Below are 24644 nucleotides of genomic sequence, written 5' to 3' on the forward strand. Positions count from 1 at the left end.
ATCATAAACGGTCACCTTTTAATCAATGTAATCACATGAAATTTTCTTAAAATCTCGTAAACAGTTGCCTTTTCAAAAAGAAAGGAAATAAAAGGAGAATGTGCAAAGTACTATTCCAATATTAAATCGATTGCTCAAAATAGTAACGATACAACAATTGTAACGATTTTTATGACGGTTCATACATGAAACGGGAGTCAAAGTAATTTACATAAAATTGGAGTCAAAGTTATTACTGCAGGCAAGACCACACGGCACTTGGAATGGTTACTTTGTTGGTTTACATCAAAGGATGCCATAATCACTTCAACTGACGGACCACAGCAAACATGTCATACCTGTATTGGTTGCTGGGGACCTAATTACATAGTATAAAAATGAAATCCGCCTCCTTGATGAATTATCTAAACGATATAATTTTCTCGATTGTTCTGAACGTAATAAGCGGTTGCTCGCTCAGAGTCCTTGACGGACAATCAGGCAAATTAATTCATTGATTGGATATGTGATTATGTCAAAATTAATACAACTGCAGAAGAAAAAACATATCATAAAATTCTATTTTGTAACTATTGGCCAAAGTCTTCAATAATAAGTAAGTGTTTACGTTGGTTATATGATTATGTCAAAATCAAAACAACTGCAGAAGATAAACGGTCATAGAATTCTGTTTTGTTACTATCGGTTGAATTCTTGAATAATTAATATCAGTGTTTACATTGGTTATATGATTATGTCAAAATCAATACAACTCCAGAAGAAAAAATTGCATAGAATTCTGTTTTGTTACTTTGGTTGAATTCTTGAATAATTGATATCAGTGTTTACATATGAATAACTGCGATAGCAATAATTAAAGTCCATTTCAAAAATATACAGATTATCGACTCGTTCAATATAAAAACACATTAATGAAATATGGTCTAGAAATAACACTAGGTATTGATCTTATTTAGAGTTCGTCGGGAGTTGTTGTCGGCAATTACTGTTGATACTCACGGATGGCTTCACTGAAGCGGTAGATGGCGTACGCACCTAACTGCATCGATCTTCGTTGTCTGGTGTCTTTGTACCCTAAATGTCCCGTGCGGCAGATGATATTGAACTCCGTTTCAACTCGAAAGCTAACGATCATCCTACAGTTTCTGCACTATTATACTAGTTTAGTTCACATTATACAGTTTGATAAACACATTTTCAATACCACATGAATCATTGTGTCATATTCAGTAGTTATTTTCATCATTGTGGCAGGTTACCGGTTCTGCTTCTTTGTGGCTTTGCTCAGTGCCACCCGGATTCCTCCACCATGTTAAGTCTACATGGAAAGGGTTTTGATGATTTCTTCTGTATCATTTCTTCTAATCTCATTTCAGCTCCTCTCGAGGACATTCAGATTGGCTTTGTGTAGAAAAATCACTGGTACGTTTTCCGATTATTGGCTCGCAAACGTAGACACTCCTGAGTCCGAAATCTTCTGTAACCTCATCGACGTTATTTCTTTGCAGACAGGCTTGAGTTCCATTTAACTTTTATTTTTGTGCGACTCAATATACAATGTAATTGACACTAGTCTGACGTTTACATTTATATTAAGGCATTTGATGTCTCATTTTCGACGACTGCTAATATATAGTAAGCTTATTGCGAAATATCTTTAAAGTCTTAAAGAAATGACTTGTCTCCGTAAAATTCTATTTGTAACTAGTCTAAATGGTTATGGAATAGGAGTTGTCAAAGGAAGAACGTCCGGGGAGTTTAACACTCATAAGTTATGCTTTGTCCACAAATGGTTGAAGCGGCTGTACTTTATGGCTGTTGGGCAGCTTGTTCTGCATGCATTTATAACACTGCGCGCAGTATTAAAGGAGAAAATTGCATATCATTTTCGCTGCTACGCAAACAAACCCAAGAACTACGTACTCTATAAGGCAAAACTTAGACCTTGACTCATCTCGAAGTCCTACACTGATTGACCGCGAATTTATCGCCAGCTTTGCAAATAATGCGTCTTCTATCCAGGTTGTTTAACAGCAAAAACAATCCGTTGAAAATGTTTTTCAGAGATGCATCATCTACATTGCCTAGTTTGGTCAATTCTTCCTGCTTCTCCTCGATGTCTAACGTCAGTGGAGGTAGATGAGCAGGCATCCTAAGAGAGTTGTTTTGGACTGCGTTGGTGTTTAGCCGTAATTGGCTCGGTGAAGAATCCCTGGAAAATTTGAATGAACTATCAATATTTGTATTTGGTAACAGTTTGAGAACGAGTTTTGCTTATTTTGAAACGAAAATGTATAGATTTCACTCAAGTTACTGAAATATGAGATGAAAAACTGACCTTTCGTTGGTGTTTCAATGTGATCAAACGTTGTACTAGGTCACTGGCACTTGGTCTTCTCTCGGCTTTGCTGTTCCAGCAGTCTTTCATAACTTCATACCTGTAACTTTGCAAAGGCATTGTATAAGAACTTACTGTTTTTGTGAGGGGAAAAATAGATACTTCTAGTGCCAACATTCTCTAAAAATATGACGTCAGAGGGTATTTTTCGAAAGACTATTTCCCCAGGAAAATAGTCTTTGCAACATTGCCCGGTCATGTGACTGTGACCGAGGTGTCGTCTGTATGGTGACTTTTTGAACAATGGTGGGTGGTCAGAGCGCCAAGCTTTTAGAAAAATGAGCGACATTTTGCACCCTTCCTGACAGGAGCTTGAAAAGCTAATAAAAAAAAAGTTCAAATTCAACAAGGATGTCATTTTGTATACTAAGGAAGTTTTCGCTTTTTCCCGAAGCTGAATCAGATTGGAAAAGAGCGACTCAACACAAAGAACCAACAAGAAAAGAGGACATGACAAAATTATGCTGTCGTCTGCTGTTGATTGTTCTGCGTCATGAGGAAAAGCATATAAATTGTAATTAGCGGGAAACGTTTCAGCAACTTGGGTAAACTCAATCATTGTAAAAATTTCATGACATGCTGATGCACAGAATATATTAAAGCACATAAATAGAATAATAATAAGAGCATGAACATATGGGCGTTAAAAAACACCCTTACCCTGGTCTTAATTCGGGCTACAGCGCCCGTTTTATTTTCCCTCGTGGCCGTGCGTTACTAGAAAAACACCTCTATACCTTAGGCCTTCAGCCCCAGGGAATAGCAATGTATTTCTAGTAACGCACGGCCCCTTGGGGTAATAAGCGAGTGCTTTAGCCTTCATAACCAGGTAAAAGGAGTTTACTTAGAGTCATTCCCGTTATAGCTGCTGTTGTTGTTGTTCGTGATAATGATGATCATCCCAACCGCCACCATCACCTACATCATCATCATCATCATCATCATCATCATCATCATTATCATCATCATCATCATAACCATCGCCAAAGTAATTACCAAATATTATCATCATCAAGATCTCTATCGTGGTCATGACAGGAAATGACACGTAAAGAGGTAAAAAAAGAAAGAGACTCATTTTCCCCGTGCTTGCCTTAAGTTCTAAAAAATGCAATCATCGCCATTGAAAGAGTATTAGCGCGATGATGTGCTTCTTAAATGAAGAAACTTACAAATCAGCAGGGCAACCTTGACATCTTGGAAGTCTTGTTCCATTTGTTATCATGTCTAAGATCTGATTATTTGGCAGATTCTCATATGGGCGTTGCCCTGGTGATAAAATAAAGCGACGAAATGGCTGAATGTAAAGAACTCTTAAGGTTTTCAATGATCAACACGTGAAAAGATTATAGTTTTAGAAGAATAAAATACTATGAAATCAAATTGATGGACTTTCAGTACTTCTCTGTCTCATTCCCCTATCCCTATCCATATTTCTCTGTCTCTCCCTGTCTCTCTCTCATTCATTTCTTTCTCGCTGTCTTGTCGCTGTCTCTCATTTCTTTCTCGAGCTCTAATCGTTCCCTCTCTCTCTCTCTCTCTCTCTCTCTCTCTCTCTCTCTCTCTCTCTTTCTGTCTCTGCCTCTGTCTCTGTGTCTCTCATACACATAGTTTTGGGAAACACTTACCAAGTGAACTGACTTCCCATAACAAAACACCAAAGGACCATCTGTAATCAAAGATTGATATACATAAATAGAGGGTAATAGATCGAGTAGACTCGTTACTGAAATGACTGTATCGAAGTCATGAAGAAAAGGCGACTACGAGGACTATGACATAAAGACGTATAATTTGCACTTTTCAAAAGAACTGGAGTTGAACAAGGGCCTTTACCACGGAGCAGAACGTTTATCGTTTGGGTTGACAAAAATGTTTGAAGAACTACAGCACAGTATGGTACTCCTTGCCGCAGAATTGCATTGTCATACGCTACAAAGCAAGCAAGTCATGAGCTCTTCAAAAACATTTGTAACTCCTATAGGTTATTATTGTGAAAGTGTTGAGCTTCGAGCTTTAGAATTATACAACAAAAAATTATAAGCGGTATAAGTAATTCTAATTGCATTTTTATCCCTGCACAGCTGAGATGAAGACATACATATATCCAGCACTCCAAGCCTTACATGTCACTTTCAGTGGAGTATCCGTAGTCACCTTCTAGTGTCTCAGGTGCCATCCATCGGAGAGGAAGTTTGACGTGATCGTTCTCGTTGATCGGCTTCTTGTAAATGTAGGAATAGACATCTCTTGCAAGACCGAAATCACACAATTTTCCGACATTGTCGCCATAAATGACCACATTTCGGGCTGCTATATCTCTGTGGATAATCTGAAGTGAGAAAGGACCCTTAAAGATAAAACTATTCATTTGATATATGGAGAGAGAGAGAGAGAGAGAGAGAGAGAGAGAGAGAGAGAGAGAGAGAGAGAGAGAGAGAGAGGAGAGGAGGAGAGAGAAGCAGAGAGACACAAGAGAGACACAATATTGCTGTTCGTTATTCTGTCAGACGGTAATACATGTGTTTATACGTACAACCCGCCATGGCATATAGTGTAAAATATCGAATTTTTGTAAAACGTATTGAAAAGTAAGACAGATTCCAGTGGTCTAAAATAGAGTTGTGAAACTTACATGTTTCTGATGTAGATAAGCAAGTCCTCTACATGCGTCTATAGAGGCGTCGGTGAGGAATGAGCCCTCAAGCGGCAGGGAATCCAGAAAGGTTAACTTTTTGTATTTCTGTTTTGACTGCAGATCCATTACATCATCCAAGAGGTCGCCCTTTTCTGCGTATTCCACGACTATCTTCAGTGGTCCTTGTGGATATGGAGAACAAAGAGTGGTGGCTTATGTCAATCATAATTCGCAATATATCTGGAAGATTTAACTGCACAGACACTTCGTGACTTTCTGCGCATTTTATTTAATGATCCTTGTTACACGGTGTAGGGGATGAATTCTTTAGTTTTCGTCGCTCAATTCTTAGTATACTAAAATAGAAATCATCACTGAACGCCAAATTTTGAAATATGATCTCTTAACAGCCTTAATTATAGAATTACATTATGCAATAGTTTCAAGTACATATAGGAGGTGCTCAAAAGGAAAAATCAACCCGGTTTTTAAAATTTGTGAATTAGTAATCAGAGACTAAAATAATATTTGCACGCAACACATTGGTAGATAAAATGGAACTTTGGAGAGTGGTCGAATACGATTAAATTAAAAAGAGCAGGACTCACCATCATCCACAACGACGCCGTGAATATTCACAATGTTTCGATGAATTCCCAGTCTTATATGATGATATGCCTCGGACAGTAGCGCCTTTTCTTCCTTATCGGAAATGTCAGCTGTTAAAATAAAAATAGAAAAATAGGGAAAAGTGTAATGATCGCATTTTAGTATTATAAAACATTTTTAGTGACAGATTTGCTTATCTGACACAGCTAACCAACCGACGATATGACACTATGTATGTATGTATGTATGTATGTATGTATGTATGTATGTATGTATGTATGTATGTATGTATGTATGTATGTATGTATGTATGTATGTATGTACGTACCTACCTACGTACCTACGTACGTACCTACGTACGTACCTACGTATGTATGTATGTATGTATGTATGTATGTATGTATGTATGTATGTATGTATGTATGTATGTATGTATGTATGTATGTATGTATGTATGTATGTATGTATGTATGTGTCGAGTATCATATTGTTTGCATTTATACATGGTCCATGTATAAGTTACATATACTTAGCCATAACTTGAACCACAGCATGCCGAGAACCTAGCATTGCCGCTCTGCTTGTAAAAGCTGTAGTAAGACAAGCCTGTAAAGACTTGCCACGACAAGAAGTCAATGAGACAGAGAACACATGTATTTGTCTTCAAACTAAAGTGTTCTAACTTCAGAGACTGACACGGAGAATAAGCTTTATTTCCCAAAATGTTTTATACACATTTGTAAATGCAATCATGTATTGGACAATTTTAAATGAAAGTAGCATTTTACTCGCCCTCACTTAGCCATGGTTTACTAATCTAGCTTCAGTGATGCATTGTCAAATCACAGTTGGTTTTTTCCGTGCCTGTTTCAAAATGACGTCGCTGACCAAGGGTGTTTATTTCAGCAGGGACCCTCCCTCGAAACAACCTAGGGAGACTATGCCACTCTGACGACATGAAACCTTGCAGATCAGGTAATGATTTCAAAAATGCATTTACAACACAATTAATGGCTTGGTTGTACAATCATACCTGTATCAAAAGTGGTTAATGTGACCAAAGCAGCTTCGCACAACGAAGAGATGCAACCAAACTTTATTCGGCAAATTCTTTCAATGATTGGAAAGTGACAAAACTAGTAAACTATAAACGTGTATCATACACTGAATTTGCTTCATATTTCCTTGACATTCATTGCTCATTTCTGAGTCGAGGCAATATATTATCAACAAGAAAATCGCACAAACACAGAAATGTCGACCCCTCCCTTTAAAAGAGACTTTACAACAGGTACGTAAAGATGTAGAGTTGTGTCAATGAAAGGTTTGTACGAAGGCCAGATTAGTGATATTTACATTTGCATGTTTTAACAGCCACAGTCATTTCACCTGCGTCCTCTTTGCGGTATTTGGCTTTGAAAACGGTGCCAAACCCCCCTTGTCCAACAGCTTGTCCCATTTTGAGCTCAGATCCTTTGATGATCCACTTTGAGATATCGGTTACCATCACACTGCCTTCTCCGTCATTTGCAGTGTCCACCTTAGCTATGTCCTGAAGAAGAAAGGTTGAGAGAGAGAGAGAGAGAGAGAGAGAGAGAGAGAGAGAGAGAGAGAGAGAGAGAGAGAGAGAGAGAGAGAGAGAGAGAGAGAGAGAGAGAGAGAGAGATACACGGGCCGGCTTATTCATAATTTTTACCCGTAACTTTATGTTGACTACCAATACCTTGAACTTTCAGTTTTGTGAATTTTCAAGTAGTAATTGTACGGTATATTGTAATAATTACGGCCATTAATACCATCAACAATGATGCGTTACAAAATCCTTCAGCATAAATGTTGTCACCAGTCCTGCAGCGTTTTACACATTACATTCGCCTAAACTATCAAGAACAGCGATTTAAAGACGTCGTTCACATACCTTCAGAACTCTGATGCGATCTGCTGTTGACTTGTCACGTTTCCGTATATTAAGAATTCGCCGCCAGATGGCGTAGGCCGTCATAAATGTCATTAACGCCCCAAACAAAACACATACAACCACCAAAATGATGACGTTTTGAATGGGGAGACCAGGAATTTTCTCTGCAAAGGTGAGTTTACTATTATTTGGAAGAGTTTATACGCCACGCAGATAACAAAGGCTCTCATCCTGATGTTGTTTGGTTTATCGGATTGAAATCAGATGCTCGGATAGCTTTTACTCTTTCCTTGATTTGGTCTGCCGTAAATAGGATCTCACACTTCATTAAGACGAGACGCAAGCGTTAAGGAGAGAACATGATTCTATAAAGACCGACAAAATTTCTTCATCTCATTCAAGGATAAACTAAGCATCATTTAAACATATCATATCTTTCAATACTCTTGATGTTTTCATTGATAATTGACAATTATGATTCTATAAGTGTACCTTTTTGGGATAAGATAGACCTACGCATATTTAACAAGCATCCAAAAGTTCAATCGACAACATCGATTTTCTTACGAACTTTATGTTATCTCTGTAACAGACGACGTAATGCCTCAAACAAAACGCACAAGTCATAGTGTAGGGAAACCCGTGGAGTCAAGTAGACTTACCTTCACAATAAACTCCTTCCCATCCGTCAATACACGTGCAATTTCCTGTCACGTGATCACAATCCCCATTTTGACAAAGACACTCTTCGCTACAGTTCCGTCCATAATAGTTGCTGGGGCAAACTGAACGTTTCACGATATAAAGACGACAAGAACATTACACGATTACCAAAGAGGAATATGCATTTAAGGGAGACAGAAAGAAAACCAAAGTGCTCCTACAAGCAATGTGAGCGTTCTCATAAGAAATAAAACAAGATAAGATATGAAATACACCAACAAATAAAAAAGTGCCGGCAGAAGGGATATAATGACCTTCTAATGAAATTTATTGTCGTTTCTATCTGTTCAATTAGTTTTACTAATGTCAAAATATGTTTGTGATCTTACCTAACTAGAGACTGTAGGACATAAATTTTTCGAGTGTTGTATATATTTGGCAAAGATCGAATCACATCATCGGCGTATTCATGTCCTTAGTATTCGCTAAGACATAACCAACTTCATGGGAATTAAACAAATAGGAAATATAAGTGAGCTATTTCATCTTCTAGAGGTGGTGACCCCATCCTGTAAAGGTAGCCAAAGTAACAGAAGCTTCAACCAGAACGATTGAACTTACCTTGATCACAGTTGTTTCCAGTTAAACCAGCAAAACACAGGCAGCCGGCAAATCTCTCACAGGTAGAATTAACGGGACAGGTGCAGCTGATATCACAAACCGTGCCGTACATTTCTGGTGGACAGTCTGTTGAGAGAAAGAATTACCTAGTCCGAGATATACTAACAACTCTTGTTGGGTGAATTCCCTGGACTGTCATTTTAGAATAGCAATGGCCCGAATAAGCTACTGTATTAATGAATAAAAACCATAGCCTACAGTAGGTCTGACCACGGTTCACCTGGTGGAGAGACTGTGTTTGGTAAGGACTGTGATCTAAGAAAACAATTCGTTAACACCTTGCATGTGTTTGCTGTTGTCATAAGGTCACTTTGCATGTTCCCTTTTCGCAATCGCAGCGAACATTCTATCATGTGAAGTTTCCCGTCGGCATATTGCACTTTGCACCAACGTGTAGCCTGTTCATGAAAATAATTTGTCCATTTCAGGTTTGCTTAACTTTTGTCTATAATAGGTTAAACATTATATTTCTAATGAAGCTGTACATAAGAAGTCACTGACCTTGAACTTGAAGATCGAAAACTGCTTCGTATACTCCTTGTTCTGTTGATATAACTACGCATTTGTAGTGACCAGTAGTTTTTTTCTTGTCTTTGTAATTCACATCACTAACGAAATCAATACTGAGAACTTCATCCCTGTAATTGACCACAATCATCCTTAAATGATGTCTTTGAAATTATAAGCATTTGAAAATGTTATTCTTGAAAATGTATGTATGTATGTATGTATGTATGTATGTATGTATGTATGTATGTATGTATGTATGTATGTATGTATGTATGTATGTATGTATGTATGTATGTATGTATGTATGTATGTATGTATGTATGCACTAAATATATGAAAGCACTCTCCATTATACGACATTCCTCATAAATTGAGATTGTGTAAATTCTTTTATGCGTACAGATACTATATAGGGTCGTTGGCGGAATTGATAGATGATTACAGTCATAAAGTCATTTAAAAGAAATGCGTTTCTATGGAAGAATAAAGTTTTATATTAAAGACCTTTGTCACCTACCGATTTTGGACCACGCTGTTGAAGTACCAGGTTGTATTGGTCGCATTGAAGTGAAAGACTCCGCAGGTGAGGTTTAACTGCTCGCTAACGTACACATCCTCTAGGTCTCTAGATGGAACTATCACCGCTTCTGGATAAACTGGAATCGAACAGAGATTATAAAAAAATTATTGACATGAAATATGAAATGAGAACGCTGAACGTATCAATTCTTTATGGATTCTGTATGAACGTTTTGATAGGCTTATAAATAATCGAAGTTAATCTAATGTGCTTTTTTTTTTCCATGTAAATTTCAATCCTTGTTTTGCACAAGTATAGTGTGAAGGTCTATAGGTCTATTTGAAGATACCTTAAAATAATAGGTAAATAAGTTCATGGCAAGAATGAAATGTCCTGCAGATTAAAAGTGTCTGCAAACACTTCATTAAACCGCTTAGCAAAAGACTACTATGTGTGCTTGGATATCTAAACCGTTGACTCGCTAACGGACTCTATTCAAAGATGGTGCCAAAGTCCAATTTAAATCGCATTTTAAAGAGAATTTCATCTCACCTTGCTCGCAAGTTTGACCTCGCCACCCAGGGGCACAGTAACACGCCCCGTTGAAACTATGACAAGATGCACCATTGTAACATTTGCAGTTTTCACTGCAATTAGCACCGTAAAAGCCTGGAGGGCAAGCTGTGAGGGAAACCACACGATGGTTATTTGGTTGAGTTCAGATTGTTTGTGATAGACTGACCATTTCAGTGGTGACTTTGTATTTTGCCATGTCTTCGTGGCTATGATCTAGTATTAAACGAATATAAAATTTCTCAAACAAATGCTTTAACTTTAAGACGATTTTGAAAAAATAGCGTAGAATGGCTCCTTCAGTCTTGACAAAAATGATGTTTGTTTTATAATTACTGACACAAAACTTTTTTTTTAGTTTCAGAACCTGTCTATGCCATCCATCAAACATGACTTTTTATTTCCACGACACTGGGCTTTTGCAGTTCTGTGCCCGTTGATGTCATAAACTAGCGTCGGAGTCAGGCATCCGCTCATAAATTATCGCAGAGATGTAAAGTACAAAATTTCATGGAGCTTCTTTACAGTCAATGTTGTCAATTCAGACGTAAGTCTTAAATAAGCAGCGAGTGTTTTTTAGCAAAATCCACTAGGTAATTTTTACGAATCGAAAAATGATGTTGAAATATAAGCGATATATGCGGCGCTGCATGAGGCACGTCCTACAGAACGACAATTGGAGAACACTGTGTTAGGGCACAGACAAGCCTATGGCTAGAGTAAAGTCTTCGCGTACATATATAAAAAGTGGAATAAGCTTAATTTTTATAGAGAGCAATCTGATATCTTCATTACGTAGAATATCAAGGTTTGCGGAAGACCCCATGTTGTCGGTCAAGTTGCACACGAAAAAGCAAATATGAACTGAATATGCTCACGTGTTTTACAACAGGTTCATTAATAGTAGTACGCTTCACAGAACAATGAGATATATGTTATCACTATGTGTAGCAGGTTTTTTTAAACTTCGCACAGTACTCTCAGAGTTTAATCACTAATTACAAAACTTTATTTAATATGCGAATGAGCTGTCAATTAACTTGACACTGCTCAATGCTTTATGGGACAATTAGATATCCATCAGATCAACATTTGTAGCTCGTTTTATTTAATTTAATGCTGTAATTTTAGAGTAATGTCACTAATTACAAAGTTCATTAAATATGCAAATAAACCCTACATTAAATTGACACTGTTCAATGATTCATAGCACAATTAATATTTATCAAGTCAATATCTGTAGCACGTTGCACCAAATTTTAGTGCCGAAATTTCAGAGTTATTACCTAATTACAAAGTTTATTAAATATGCAAATGAACCCTTAATTAACTTTATACCACTAAATGCTTTACAACACAGTTAGATATCTGTCGTATCAGTATGTGCAGCAGTGTTCATCACATTTGATGCAGTTATTTCGGAGTTATATGACTAATTATAAGACTTCATGGAATATGCAAATGAGCTAATCATTAACTTGACACTGCTTAATGCTTCTCAGTACAATTGAATATTTATCAGATCAACATCTGTAGCAAGTTTCATCAAATGTAATACTTTAATTATGGAGTAATATCACTAATTACAAAGTTCATTAAATATGCAAATGAACCCTTAATTAACTTCACACAACTAAATGCTCTACACCACAATTAGATATTTGTCGGATCAGTATCTGCAGCAGATTTCATCACATTTGGTGCAGTTATTTTGGAGTTATATCACTAATTACTAAACTTCATAAAATATGCAAATGACCTATTTGTTAATTTGACACTGCCAAATGCTTCTCAGTACAATTAGATATTTATCAAAACAATATCTGTACCAAATTTCACTGACTTGGGTGCTGTAATTTCAGAGTTATATACCAAATTACAAAGTTCATTAAATATGCAAATGAACCCTTAATTATTTCACACTACTAAATGCGTTACACTACAGTTAGATATCAGTCGGATCAGTATCTGCAGCAGATTTCATCACATTTGGTGAAGTTATTTCGGAGTTATATGACTAATTACAAACCTTCATAAAATATGCAAATGAGCTATTTATTAACTTGACACTGCCTAATGCTTCTAACTATAATTAGATATATATTAGATCAATATTTGTTGCAAGTATCATCAAGTTTGGTGCAGGAATTTCAGAGTTATCTCACTAATAACAAAAGTTCATTAAATATGCAAATGAGAAGATAATTGACATGACACTCACAGTATCATCATTATGTTCTTAGATTGTCATCAGTGAAAAGTTTCATGAAATTTGGTGCAGTATTTCTTGATATATGTCTACACTGTCATTACCGTCTCCATAGGGAAACCATTGTAGGAAAAAAACAATATTGCATAACTTCATTAATATGCAAGCCACACTAACCAAAATCTAATCAGTTCTTGCAAGTAGCACATGGTACCGGTGTACCAAATCTGACTTGAATCCGTTCAGGCGTTTTGAGTTATCGTGTAAACAGACAGACAGACAGACACACACACACACACACTAACACACACACACACACACACGGACAGACAGACAGACATCGCTATGACAATAGCCCACGTGTTTACACACGAAAAAGAAACATTTCGTTTCTCTTTACAGGACAACCGGATAGTTCTTTCTCGGGTTCATATAAAAATGGCGCCCTCATCGAAATGCTATATGGAGGTGTTAAAAATTACGTATAATGAGATCTCCCCGAAATGCGTACCCAAATCTTAAAGATTTACATCAGTGATTTACTGGGCAATAAACTATACTGTTATCATTATTAAGTCTATACATAGTCTAGAATGGTGACAGATGATTACCCAGCACACCATGGCACCTTTAATCCAAATATTGACAACGCTAAGCTTTGGGTTTCACAAGGGTTAGGGGCGCCAGCTTTTACGAGACAAGAGCAAACAAATATTCAACCAGTGGTCATAACATTACGATGACTGATTTTCTAAAGAACGCGTACTCTCACAAATGGCCGTCATGAGAGGTAGGGATTTTTTGGCGTTTGCAGTATCAAAGAGTTTTTAGTCTGCCCAGTCACGGTTAAGAAATATCAAAGCAGATGATATATATTTAAGGTCAGGTTAGTAATTCAGCACCACAACAAGTAATGTTCCAGTGCACCATCCTGTGACAGTCAACCTTGACAGTTGGGTTTGTCATTCTATTAAGTTGGCAACGCACCTTCTTTTAAGAAGACAGAGGAAAGATCGGACGAATGGATAAATGGAGGAAGATACATTATTTACATTATTTTATACATTATTTTATTATGATTTCTAATTCTAACCTTTAATTTAGGTCGATGTCAAAAAGAAACATGTTATTTATTAACGCGAGTCTGGGCAGCATAAAGCATTTTTCAACGATGAGATAAGAGACTAGTGAAAATAAATCATTACACAGCCTTTCAAACCATACAAGCTGATCGTCCTCTGTTTAGAGCAAAAAAGGGCTTTACGGAAAAGGACAGTAAATGATTGAAGGTGGACTTTTATCAAAGGCATGTCATCGCTAAACCAGAACTATTCTATGTGGCGACATAACTATGTGTATTTATCGCCCAAAGCGTTCAAGGTTTGAGCTCCTTTAGTGCTTGTGGAACCACACACTTCATCACATTTTATGGATTACCTGCATCCAACATCACATTATTATAAAGAGAGTACAAGACTCTGCTGCACGTTTACTTGTACAGGTAAATAAACTAGAACACATAGCTCCTATTCTGGTGAAATTCCACAGGCTACCAGTCATTTATAGAATTAAATTTAAGATTTTATTCGTCACCTACAAGGCTCTGAACGGTTCTAGGCCTGAATACCTGACTGCACTCATCGAACGCAGTAATTAACCTTTCCAGATCTCTCCGTGTAGCAGATGGATTGTCTCTCTCAATTCCACGGACACGACAAGAAAAGATCTTTTTAGAAGAGTAATTATCATATCAATAGAAATTCTAGAATTCTCCAGTGTTGTCTGCATTAATATAAGCTCCTTTTAGTATAAATATGGGACGGTACAGATTTTCAGCTACGCTGTTAGGGTTCACTTCTGCTTCAAAACTTTTGGGACGTTTCAAGACCTTCACACTCACGCTGGACTTGCTTTCTGAACGTCGGCACGGTTTGGACAACCTTAAGCTGCAAGTAAAAGGACTTCCTCACTTATCAGTGTGTTTATTATAAACTCCCAGGAGACTGATTTAGGGCTTTGTGCTCTGCATTGTAATTTGTATTGGATTTACACCCTTAATCAAGTTCTTAGTTGTGATAAATATGATGTAAAGAAAATCTCTGACTTCACGGCCTATTTTCTGTCGTAACAATCGTTCATTTTCATATGCTGCCGATATAGGCTGCCTAGTCATATTCATTCTGCATCATGTACTGAAGTTTTCAAATCCAGACTAAAGATCAATTTTTTTGAAAAAGCGTACCCATGTGACACTGTGTAAAGTGCCAGTGAACATGTTGATGGATACTAGGCACTATATAAATATCTTATCATATCATATCGTATCTTGTCGAAATAAAAAGAATTAACGATTAAAAAACTAAGCACTGATTGGAGAAAAATGATAAAAATACGGACAGGATAAATTGGATAGATTTACACTGGAATTTTGCTTAAACGGAAAAGTTGTTAGCTTTATTAAAATTTAAATTTATTAGCTTTTGTAGATTTTTATATTTCAAATATTTGTGTTATGTGCACTTTCAAAACGGAAAAAACCGACATCTTGAAATCTTGCTTTCAAAGCCAAAGTCTCACCTTGTATGTTTATATTATATCTAAGTCTTCCCATCAATGGATATTCGCTAGTCTGCACGGCATACAGACATTCGAGCGTTGTGACGCCCTTCGGTACCCGAAACTCTACCTCACCAAGAATAGACGTCCAATTCATGAAGCTCCACTGGGGATCGATGACAGCCGACTTCGGCCAGTTTCCCGCCGGAAAGTATGCATTGACAGTTGGTAGCGCTTTGTAACCCCGTTCTGTGACGTCTGTACAGGTAATCATAGCTGACTGGAGATTCTTTGGCGGCAAATTGTTGTCAGGTACCGGTGCATATAGTGTCATGCGACCTTACCGAACGAAAATAGCGATATTCTAAGTTGCATATACGTGGTAACTGGTATAATTTAGTAAATGCTGCATGGTTACGAAGCCCGAACGGGCAGTTTTTATGATCAAGAAGTGGAGACATTTTGTTCTCTTTTGGTCCAGAGGGCAAAAAGCCTATACATATGAGCCGGTTTCATTCGGGGTGCAGATCGTTAGGGCAAAGTCATGTGACGGGCCTTGGAATTGGAATTGAAGGATTTCATAGTGAGAAGACGGTTTCTAGTGGTGGGGAAACTAGTGGATTTAACCCTTTTCCTCCCAGACAGTATCACTTCTTTTCTCCATCAGCCAAGTCAGTAAAAGGCGGTATTGAAACAAACAATGACGTATTTTCACCCACTTGGTTTGGTCTGTTATAGCATCTTTAGTAAATAAAATCAAGGATACAGCATTAATGTTTTCAACACCCTTCAAATATACAGTATTATGTTAAAATACACCATATGGAATATGTTGTGTTTCGTTAATTTTAACCATCTTGACCTGCTGATGAAATATGGACTTGGCAGGAAAAGGGTTACGGATAAATTTTTCGAGTTGCGAACAGCTTCCACTTTCACCACCGTATATTTTTATTGCTCTTAGAGAAATATCTTATTAGTAACATGTAAAACACCTAGGAGGCAAGTTACAATTTCCAGAATTCGGCTTGTTGGCTACCCTTGGATACCTGTAAAAATCCTGCATTGTTCTTGAAAGGCAATTGTATATCTCATTATAAGGGCCAGTGAAAGAATTAAAAGAAACAGGAATTAACAGATATCGAAACAAACTTGATATATGAGATATGATTTAATTAAGAAAAATGTCAAAAAAGTGATTGTATGGTATTTTGGTTAAAAAGCACTCACCCTGCGAAATTAAATAAACAACAGCTTGCCATACCATAACATTTTGGACTTTAGCTGGCCCTACATGTTAGAACTTTAATGAATGGTGTTCTTCGAATAAATGTGCGTATACGAGTAAAATTAAATTTCACGTTAGCCATTATCTAAGCTTAAAATACGGTCAGTGCATATAAAAAAGGGGAAGAGGCAACATAACGCTCAATATAGCAGAAACGATATTCATTCTTTTCTCGACAAACAGAAAACAAAATTGTCGACCTTTTTCATGGAATAAAAAAGCATTGATTTTAAGGAAAGACAATCAGTCATCAATTGCTTTAACTGATTGAAAAAGAAGTACAACCGGTTGTCCAAATTACAACTTACAGTCCTCCTCTGGTTGGTAGGAAAACATCAATGGTTGGCTTTCGACTGGTTTGGGATAAGTGATGGAAACGAACTCCTGAAACAGGAAAGATATCGGTGTACAAATCTGGGTCACTGTAATGTCTATCGGTTGCATAATGTCGTTGACATGTACCTCAGAAAAGAATGGCATTAGAGGAAAACACTGAAAAGGTATAACGAAAGCCAAACTAACATGGGTGTCATTGAAATTCCTACCGACTCTTACCTTTGAGTTTCCTTCTTGGCGTTAGAACTATAGAGCTCGTATTTTTAAAACTTACATCGTGTTCAGCATGAATTTCAGAAAGGTTTCTGTTTTTATTTCTTTCTGAAAATGTTTTTGGTTCAAAACGTTATCGTAAGATCATACAACGTTAGTGTAGCAGAGTATCTGAAATAGGTCACAACGGCGATCTGTTCATTTTACTGAAATTTAACTCTATGCCTTCAAAAAAGTGCTAGATTCAAATAAAATAGTTCCTTGAAAGTAGCTGAAAGGAACTGACTTTTGTGAATTCGAAAGCGCAGGCTCAAAAGATTAATCTAAATAATATGAGGAAGAGGTACGTAACATGAACCGATGTTTGTGTCGTCCACAATATTTTGTCGGCATTTCTCCTTTACGTGGTCGATAATATTTAATTTGCTTAATTCTACTTCGCGTTTAAAGTAATTGATGTAAACAAATATTTCATCAGAAGGTTATGTTCTGTGATTCGTTGAATTTCACTTTTAATTTACACAGGCGTTTCCAGGCTATCAATTGTCAGAGATACTGCTTTTACTGACCTTCACATCATCGTTATGTTCATGGAAACAGAAAGGGTCGAAGTTTTCTGGTCGACGACCTCCATCCTGAAGGACGGCTAGAAAGAACACAAACGAGTCGACTTTAGAAAAAGAACACAATTGACGGCGGGCGGGGTGGAAGAGAAATGTTTCGTCATTGGTTTTCGCCACCCAAATCTATTTATCTGTCTATCTGTCTATCTGTCTGTCTACTATCTATCTATCTATCTATCTATCTATCTATCTATCTATCTATCTATCTATCTATCTATCTATCTATCTATCTATCTATCTATCTATCTATCTATCTGTCTGTCTGTCTATTGTATCTATCTATCTATCCGACTTGATACAAACTTAAAATGAGCTAATAACGGCAATACACGTTTACTGAAACCAACTTCCAATAACTTAAGTAATATATATGTCGTGAACTGGTCAAAATCTCGTGGTATACCGTCGCTTGGTGTGCTTTATTGCTTAAGTATTAACTCGACGTTGTTGAAAAATATTCTGAAATAAATTGACGTTCATATGAATGTCATGGTAGTATGTCTCACTGCTAAATTTGATTGAAATTGATCAAGTCAAATCAGAATACTGCTCCAGACCGGCGGAAATTGAAACAAAATGGCCACTAATAGCTTAATCTGTACCATGTTGCAAAGGAAATTAAAAAGGCATATATAAGTCATAGGCTACTAACTTTGTGCCATCTTTTAGTGAAAGATGGCACACGGACAGACACAAAGTGGCCCCCTTGCTGCCATATTTGATCGGATGACAAAATAAGTCAACTGTATGTGCATGTCATGGAGACAAATCAGTCCAGTCATGTCCGATAAGGGACAGGACAGAAATTAGAGGGGAGGGGAGGGGTTGTGTTTTTCAAAATGACGCTGCGCGAAAAATATTGACCCTTCAAAAGTGTTTGCAAGAAAAAAGGTGACCCTTCAAATGTCAAATGTCTATAAATGCACAGATTTAGCTAGTTTTGTATGGGGAAAAAATTATTAATAGTTTCCTCATAGGCTTACATGTATAGCGTAATTCCAAATTCAAATGTATCGTACCCATAGGTACTTGTAACAACCTATTCTTACCAAGTACATTTTATCGATTATCAAACGTCTATAAATACACAAATATTACTAGTTTTATGTTAGAAAAAATGTTCGTAGTTTCTTATATTCTACCATGTATAGTGTAAATCGACATTTTTCATGGATCCAAGAATCAAAGTTCGTGTACACACATGTACTTGTTACCTCCCACTTCAAGCAAAGTACATTTACATAAATTATTAAATATATGTTAATGTACAGATATAGCTTGTTTTGTAAGGGGAAATTGTTATTAGTTTGCCCAATAGATTCCAATGTATTATGATTTGATACTTTTGGGAGAAGCACTGTATCGGCAACATCTTGTCTTCTTATAGTTGCAATAGCTGAGCAAACAATAATGACTCAGTGCGGGATAACAATCCCTATGCGTGAAATTTCAAGACCCTTCAAAAATGCTTGCGCGGAAAATAGTGCCCCACCCTCAGAAAAACACCGGCCCGCCCCCTACAATTTCTGTCCCGTCCCTAAACAGCCCTGGGCAGACCGATGTACTGACGGACAGAACCCAATCTATAAGTCACCGTTCCGGACTTCGGCCAGTGGGTACTAATAATGACGGAAAGGGTACTCAATGTACCAAAGATTATGGCCAACTTAACAAAAAACATCGTAATGTTTTAGTTCAGGAATTTGATAGAAGGTCTTTATTGAATTTTCTAGTGTGCTAAAATCGATTTTGTTTTGATAAACTTTTGTTCTGAATTGTTATGATTCAGTGGATTTTCGATCTGATTCGAACTCACTACGCATGGCACCAGTCACCTAGCAAAGAAATCACAGTCAAAACTGCTCCGCAAAATCCTTACTTATATCCTTAAATCCGAGCTACGTTGTTACAATAATTCTGACAGCGCGATTTTATCTTGTATCTTCAATAGCACCGGGCTATTTAAAACTATGGTATTTGCTAAGTAGCATTTTGCAATCAAAGACTTTGTCAAGTATACTGATTAGCATACCGTGACTTACAGACGTTCAGTAATAAAATTTACGGCCCTGATACGGCTTAGCTTAATTTGCATGCTCACACTTATAATTCTTTTAATTGTTTTAAAAATGTGTCTATTCCCCCCATGCAAAACTCATCAGGCGATCTACAAGGTTAAGATGACAACATGCAAATTAGGTCCATACACAGTTTGTCATGGGAGGTTTCACTCAACAGGAAGAAGGAAATACCCAATAGGTGAAAAAGAGGAAACGGTTTAGTTATCATCAATTTGCGTAAAATATCAGAAATCTTCCCAACCAGCATTTTATTACAATTTTCCTCACACTTTGAAGGGGGAGTGCTGCCTGATTTCTATGAAAGGGACGACCGTTTCATCTTCCGACATCAACCAATGAAAAGTTTAAAACTAAAGGTGTTTGCTGAGTAACATTTTGCGGTCAAAGACTTTGTCAAGTATACTGATAAGCGTAGCGTGACTAACAGACGTTCAATAATACATTTAACAGAGCGTTAAGCTGCTACAGTTGATTCCAAATTCACTATTATGCAGATTTCAAGGAATATAAATAAGTGACCTTTTCCTAATCGAATAACACAGTGACTGGTGACCTTTTTGATTTTCAAACATCGGTAAAATTGAGTCATTCGTTTAATGTTCGGACATTCGCATAATCACTCTACAGATTTTTGTCCACGAAAAGTAAGAAAAGTTCAAAGTGTCTTTGTAGTCAAAAGCTGAAGAATGGTTTCTTATGGTAAAAACAATGTGTGGACACGCACTGACCATTACCACATCTTTCTCTTCAACTGTGTGTTCAACTTCTCATTGGTATCACAGCTTAATTTGCATGTTAACACTTATGATTTTTTTAATTGTTTTAGAAACGTGTCTGTTTCCCATGCCAGACTCATCAGGTGATCTACAAGATTAATTTAAGGTGACAGCATGCAAATAGGTCCACACGCATTTGTCAGGAGAGGTTTCACTCAACAGGAAGATGGAAATACTCAATAGGAGAAAAAGAGGAAACGATTTAGCTATCATCAATTTGCATAAAATATCAGATTTCTTCCCAACCAGCATTTTATTATAATTTTCTCAAATTTTGAAGGGGAAGTGCTACCTGATTTCTATCAAAGGGACAACCGTTTCATCTTACGACATCAACCAAAGAAAGGTTTGAAGCATGATATCGTTTCCTCGATCAGTTTCGGGTTAAGCACTACAAGTGTAACAGTCCAATAACTGGCTTTGTCGGGAAAAAATTAAGGGGCGTGACCAACTTGCTTGTCTTGCTATTGATTGCTTGCGATTAAATTATTACCACTCATCAAATAAAGGAACAGATGAATGAATGAAGATTTGTAACAGAAGTTTATGGTTGTTAGAGTTTTCGATGTAATTTCCGCCTGTAAAAAAGACTGAAGAGGAATGCCCGTAGACTGAGCTTATTCAGTGAAGAAAATTTGTTGGACAACTTTGACTCAGCAAAGTGTTGCCTGAAGACTGTGCCAATCATAAAAAATTAAACTAGGCAATATACTGTGACACTTTGTTCATCGCTTACTATATTCGAAAGTTATGATATAAAAAATTGGTTGCATGCAAATCTACATGTATCAGCAAGCAACATCACAACATTGTTGTTTATTGGTGAAGGGTGTGATTTGGTACCCGAATGTCTTTTAAGACTACCGGACACACATGCACAAATATTGATTACACGACACTCCGTATTGGCGACGAAAAAGGCAACAGCCCAGTCAGTAATTACTAGTAAAGTAGGTGAAACACCTGTGTTAGAATAAGTCAGTTCCTACCTGCAGACATGCTACGTTGGGTCTCAGAAAGCAAAACCACAGTAAGACCGAAAAGGTAGACGACGTCCATACTTCTCCGTATGTTTGCATTACCCACTGTTGAATGGAAAGAATGAAAATATAATGAGAGCGAAATCTACAGACTACACGAAACTTCAAGTTTGACGACTTAAGGAATAAAATTGACTGCGATGACATGGAAGTGGTATAGGCGATCCGACCGGGCGTCACCTTCTTTGGTGAATTTTCCATGACGTCTACTTTTATTTTTAGCCGAGAGTATGTAAAATAACCATCGCTGATCATGCAAATGATGGGAGTTTGACGGAGAGTTGAGAGAACGACAGACTGGCACTATGATTGGCTGACCAACTGACTGACGTTGCCAGTCGCCGTGGACATAGGGGGCCACTAAAACAAACGTCCAAATAGGTCTACATGTGTAAATGAAGGTTTACCTTCGATTATGTCAAGTCACAGAAGGTAACCATGGATCTTTTTAGGTGTGGAAAAGATAGACAGCAAAAGAAAGAATACAACAAAATTGTACGACTTAATCATATCCAGCTAAAGTTTTCACGTCAAGAAAAGATGAAAAATTAAGTACAGTTAACTCTACAAACAGGAGTGACCATCCTCAATCTGGATCATTGATAAAAGTATCTTTATCTCGGGAAAGAGTGAGTCAAAACCAGGAAAAAGGGCCATTGGAAATATTGCTATTTCAGAAGCTTCTGAAAAGGCATTCACAATTCACAAGAAAGGTCACACACTAAACAGATCGAACCCTAATAAATCGACTTCAGCCTGTCGCTTACATTCTAGTTGTTTTACGGTGATACGACTTTTTCAAACCGTGGACAGTCAACGAGTTGAACAACTACTGATGATATTTTGAGAAGAGTAAAATTCAACTGTTGACGTCCTCTTTTATCAAATCATTGCACACTAGTTATCCCCATTAATATATAAACTATTTACAGTTCGGTTAAAGTCTAAACAAATAGATATCTTTGCCATAATCCAGTAATACATGCATTGAATTCGAACTCCCAACATGCAGTACCAATTCCACAGGGCAAAAGGATTCGCCAATATAAAAAAAAATTTTCCACCTCAACAAAACGTAGTTGAAAGACGAGCTATGAGGTTCTATTTCTTAGAGTAACTTCGTATATCGCGGACGACACAAAGACTTAGATACATTGCATGCACAACACACAAATTCATTCAAAGTCGCTTAAACCGTGTTCACATGGGCTTCAAAAGTGTGGGTGTTGTCAAAATTGTTGTCAACCTCCGGAACTATCCGTCGAAGGCTGGGAATTCCGCAACATTTCTATAAGATGTGAATAATCAAAATCGCATCCTACAATACCTGCTACTAACCTTTCAGAGAGACGGTGTACGAAGCCATTCGCCTACATCCCACGTCCACCAGAGTTTCGATGTGTACAAACGACGCGCGGGTAACTACAAAGTGAAATGAAGTCGAGAACTACGAGAAGTCTATATCAAGTCGGTAGGAAATTGTCAATAAGTTACAGATTAAGGCTATATTTACTAAAAAATGCCACTCAATATCAGATGTATGTTAAGATATCTGATAATATTTCAGAAAATATGACAGTCCGGTGAATTTATGGTTATTAGTTTTGCTGGGCACTCCTTTCGGAAAATCCCTCGGATTCCCCGTATTTTGTAACAATACTTTGATATATGACATAATTTGACTAATGCGCAGGCTCATGTGTAGGGGCACCTGTCCTTTTTTGCAGTGAAACTCTTCAAACGTGACATCACATAGCCATGAATGTTTGGCAGAGACGCTATCAACTCTCCTCTGATTGGTTACCAAGCAGCAGGGAAAAAGCACTCCAACAACTTGAATTACACCTGGTTACACGGTATTTCAAGCGGTTACCCCTCGCAATCGGCTCACTTCAGCGACCGACGCGCAGACGATGCGGTTATCATTGAAAGCCAAATCTTTGGTTGATCAGCTACATCTCAGACCACTTCCACAGCCGTCCTAGGGTTACAAAATCAGCATATGGCATTCATTTCACACTTCGAACGCAGACACGATATGTACATTTCACGGTATTACAAGTGTTCATGAAAAGACCTTCGCCAATGAGAGACTCGTGAAGCGCAGACGCGGCGCGGCGCCCTTGAAAGCCACGTACTGCGAATCAGATAAAGACAGCCTGATCCCGAGGCAAACAAGTAGTTTTAAAGTTGTCCCCAAAAGCCGCGAGTGTAGCGTTTTTTCCGTGGTAAAATATTCCTATCTTCTCTGTTATATTTTAAATTACCCCATTATTCCATATTTCCTGCACTGACACCCACATGCCTCCTATTCGCGACGGATTGTGTTGCGATTGGTTTTCTGAAACGGGCAGGGCAAAAGCAATCGTGAATTGATAATGCAACACTGAGGCAGACAGAATTTACTAAAATGTAAATAGTTCAGTGTAAGCTGTCTACTTGCGAGCAGGTAAATCATACCAGGAGGTTTTAAACCAAATAACTAGCAATAACGACCAGTAAAGACCAGTAACGTACAGAAATCATTTATAACGAGCTAGACTCTAGATAGAACGAGCCAATAACGAGCAATAACTAGCAAAAAACATGATGTGCCCATAAATTACACTCTACAGCCACGGTTCCCGCCAGTCCCGAAAATCAAGCCCTTTATAACATGTTTTGTTTATACATATTTACTAGAAACCTTAGCAACAGTACTCATAGAGTGAGCAATAACGAGCTAGAACTAGATAGAACGGGCCAATAACGTGCATTAACACTACATTACATTAAACCACAACCGCTTTGTTTTTGAAAAAGATAAATTTATTTCCACATAGTCAGAAATAAAACAAATCTACATAACCGTGAATGCATTCAAATTACAATGCATCTTGTCTGAAAACAAAAAAAACCCAAATAATTAGCTGTTTAATTACAAAGATTATCATATGAATGCATTCAGGACACATTTTTCTCCTTCAAGTCTTGTTTACAAGGCTTGAAAAATTCGTGATAAAATCCTCAGTT

At 37.4% G+C, this 24644-nt stretch overlaps 1 protein-coding gene across 2 annotated transcripts; it reads right to left on the reverse strand.

Moving 5' to 3' along the window:
• Positions 1-435: 435 nt before the first annotated feature.
• LOC139130467 (fibroblast growth factor receptor 1-A-like) lies at positions 436-23068 on the reverse strand. Of its 2 annotated transcripts, none has more exons than XM_070696251.1 (19): positions 22971-23068; positions 21536-21677; positions 17682-17758; positions 16872-16947; positions 15297-15614; positions 10490-10618; positions 9935-10073; positions 9409-9545; positions 8848-8973; positions 8226-8348; positions 7564-7727; positions 7002-7197; positions 5645-5755; positions 5034-5218; positions 4525-4730; positions 4027-4067; positions 3571-3667; positions 2339-2438; positions 436-2212 (listed from the first exon to the last, which is right to left on the reverse strand). In XM_070696251.1, exons 4-19 carry the CDS (start codon positions 16897-16899, stop codon positions 2153-2155), a joined length of 2160 nt encoding a protein of 719 aa, XP_070552352.1. In that variant the 5' UTR covers positions 16900-16947; positions 17682-17758; positions 21536-21677; positions 22971-23068; the 3' UTR covers positions 436-2152. The 2 variants fall into 2 exon arrangements, with proteins under 2 accessions (XP_070552352.1, XP_070552351.1); XM_070696250.1 differs by having other exon boundaries at positions 21582-21677; positions 22971-23051.
• Positions 23069-24644: the final 1576 nt, after the last annotated feature.

The sequence above is a fragment of the Ptychodera flava genome, chromosome 4, assembly GCF_041260155.1.
Source record: "Ptychodera flava strain L36383 chromosome 4, AS_Pfla_20210202, whole genome shotgun sequence".
NCBI classification, from domain to species: domain Eukaryota; kingdom Metazoa; phylum Hemichordata; class Enteropneusta; family Ptychoderidae; genus Ptychodera; species Ptychodera flava.

Excerpts from the sequence above, each read along its gene's own strand:
- LOC139130467 (XM_070696250.1), bottom strand. The coding sequence starts at position 22,998 with ATGGCTTCGTACACCGTCTCTCTGAAAG. Across the intron at positions 9,546-9,934 it reads AACAGCGTGGTCCAAAATCG|GGATGAAGTTCTCAGTATTG; the intron begins GTAGGTGACAAA and ends GGTCAATTACAG. Across the intron at positions 4,731-5,033 it reads CTTATCTACATCAGAAACAT|ATTATCCACAGAGATATAGC; the intron begins GTAAGTTTCACA and ends TTCTCACTTCAG.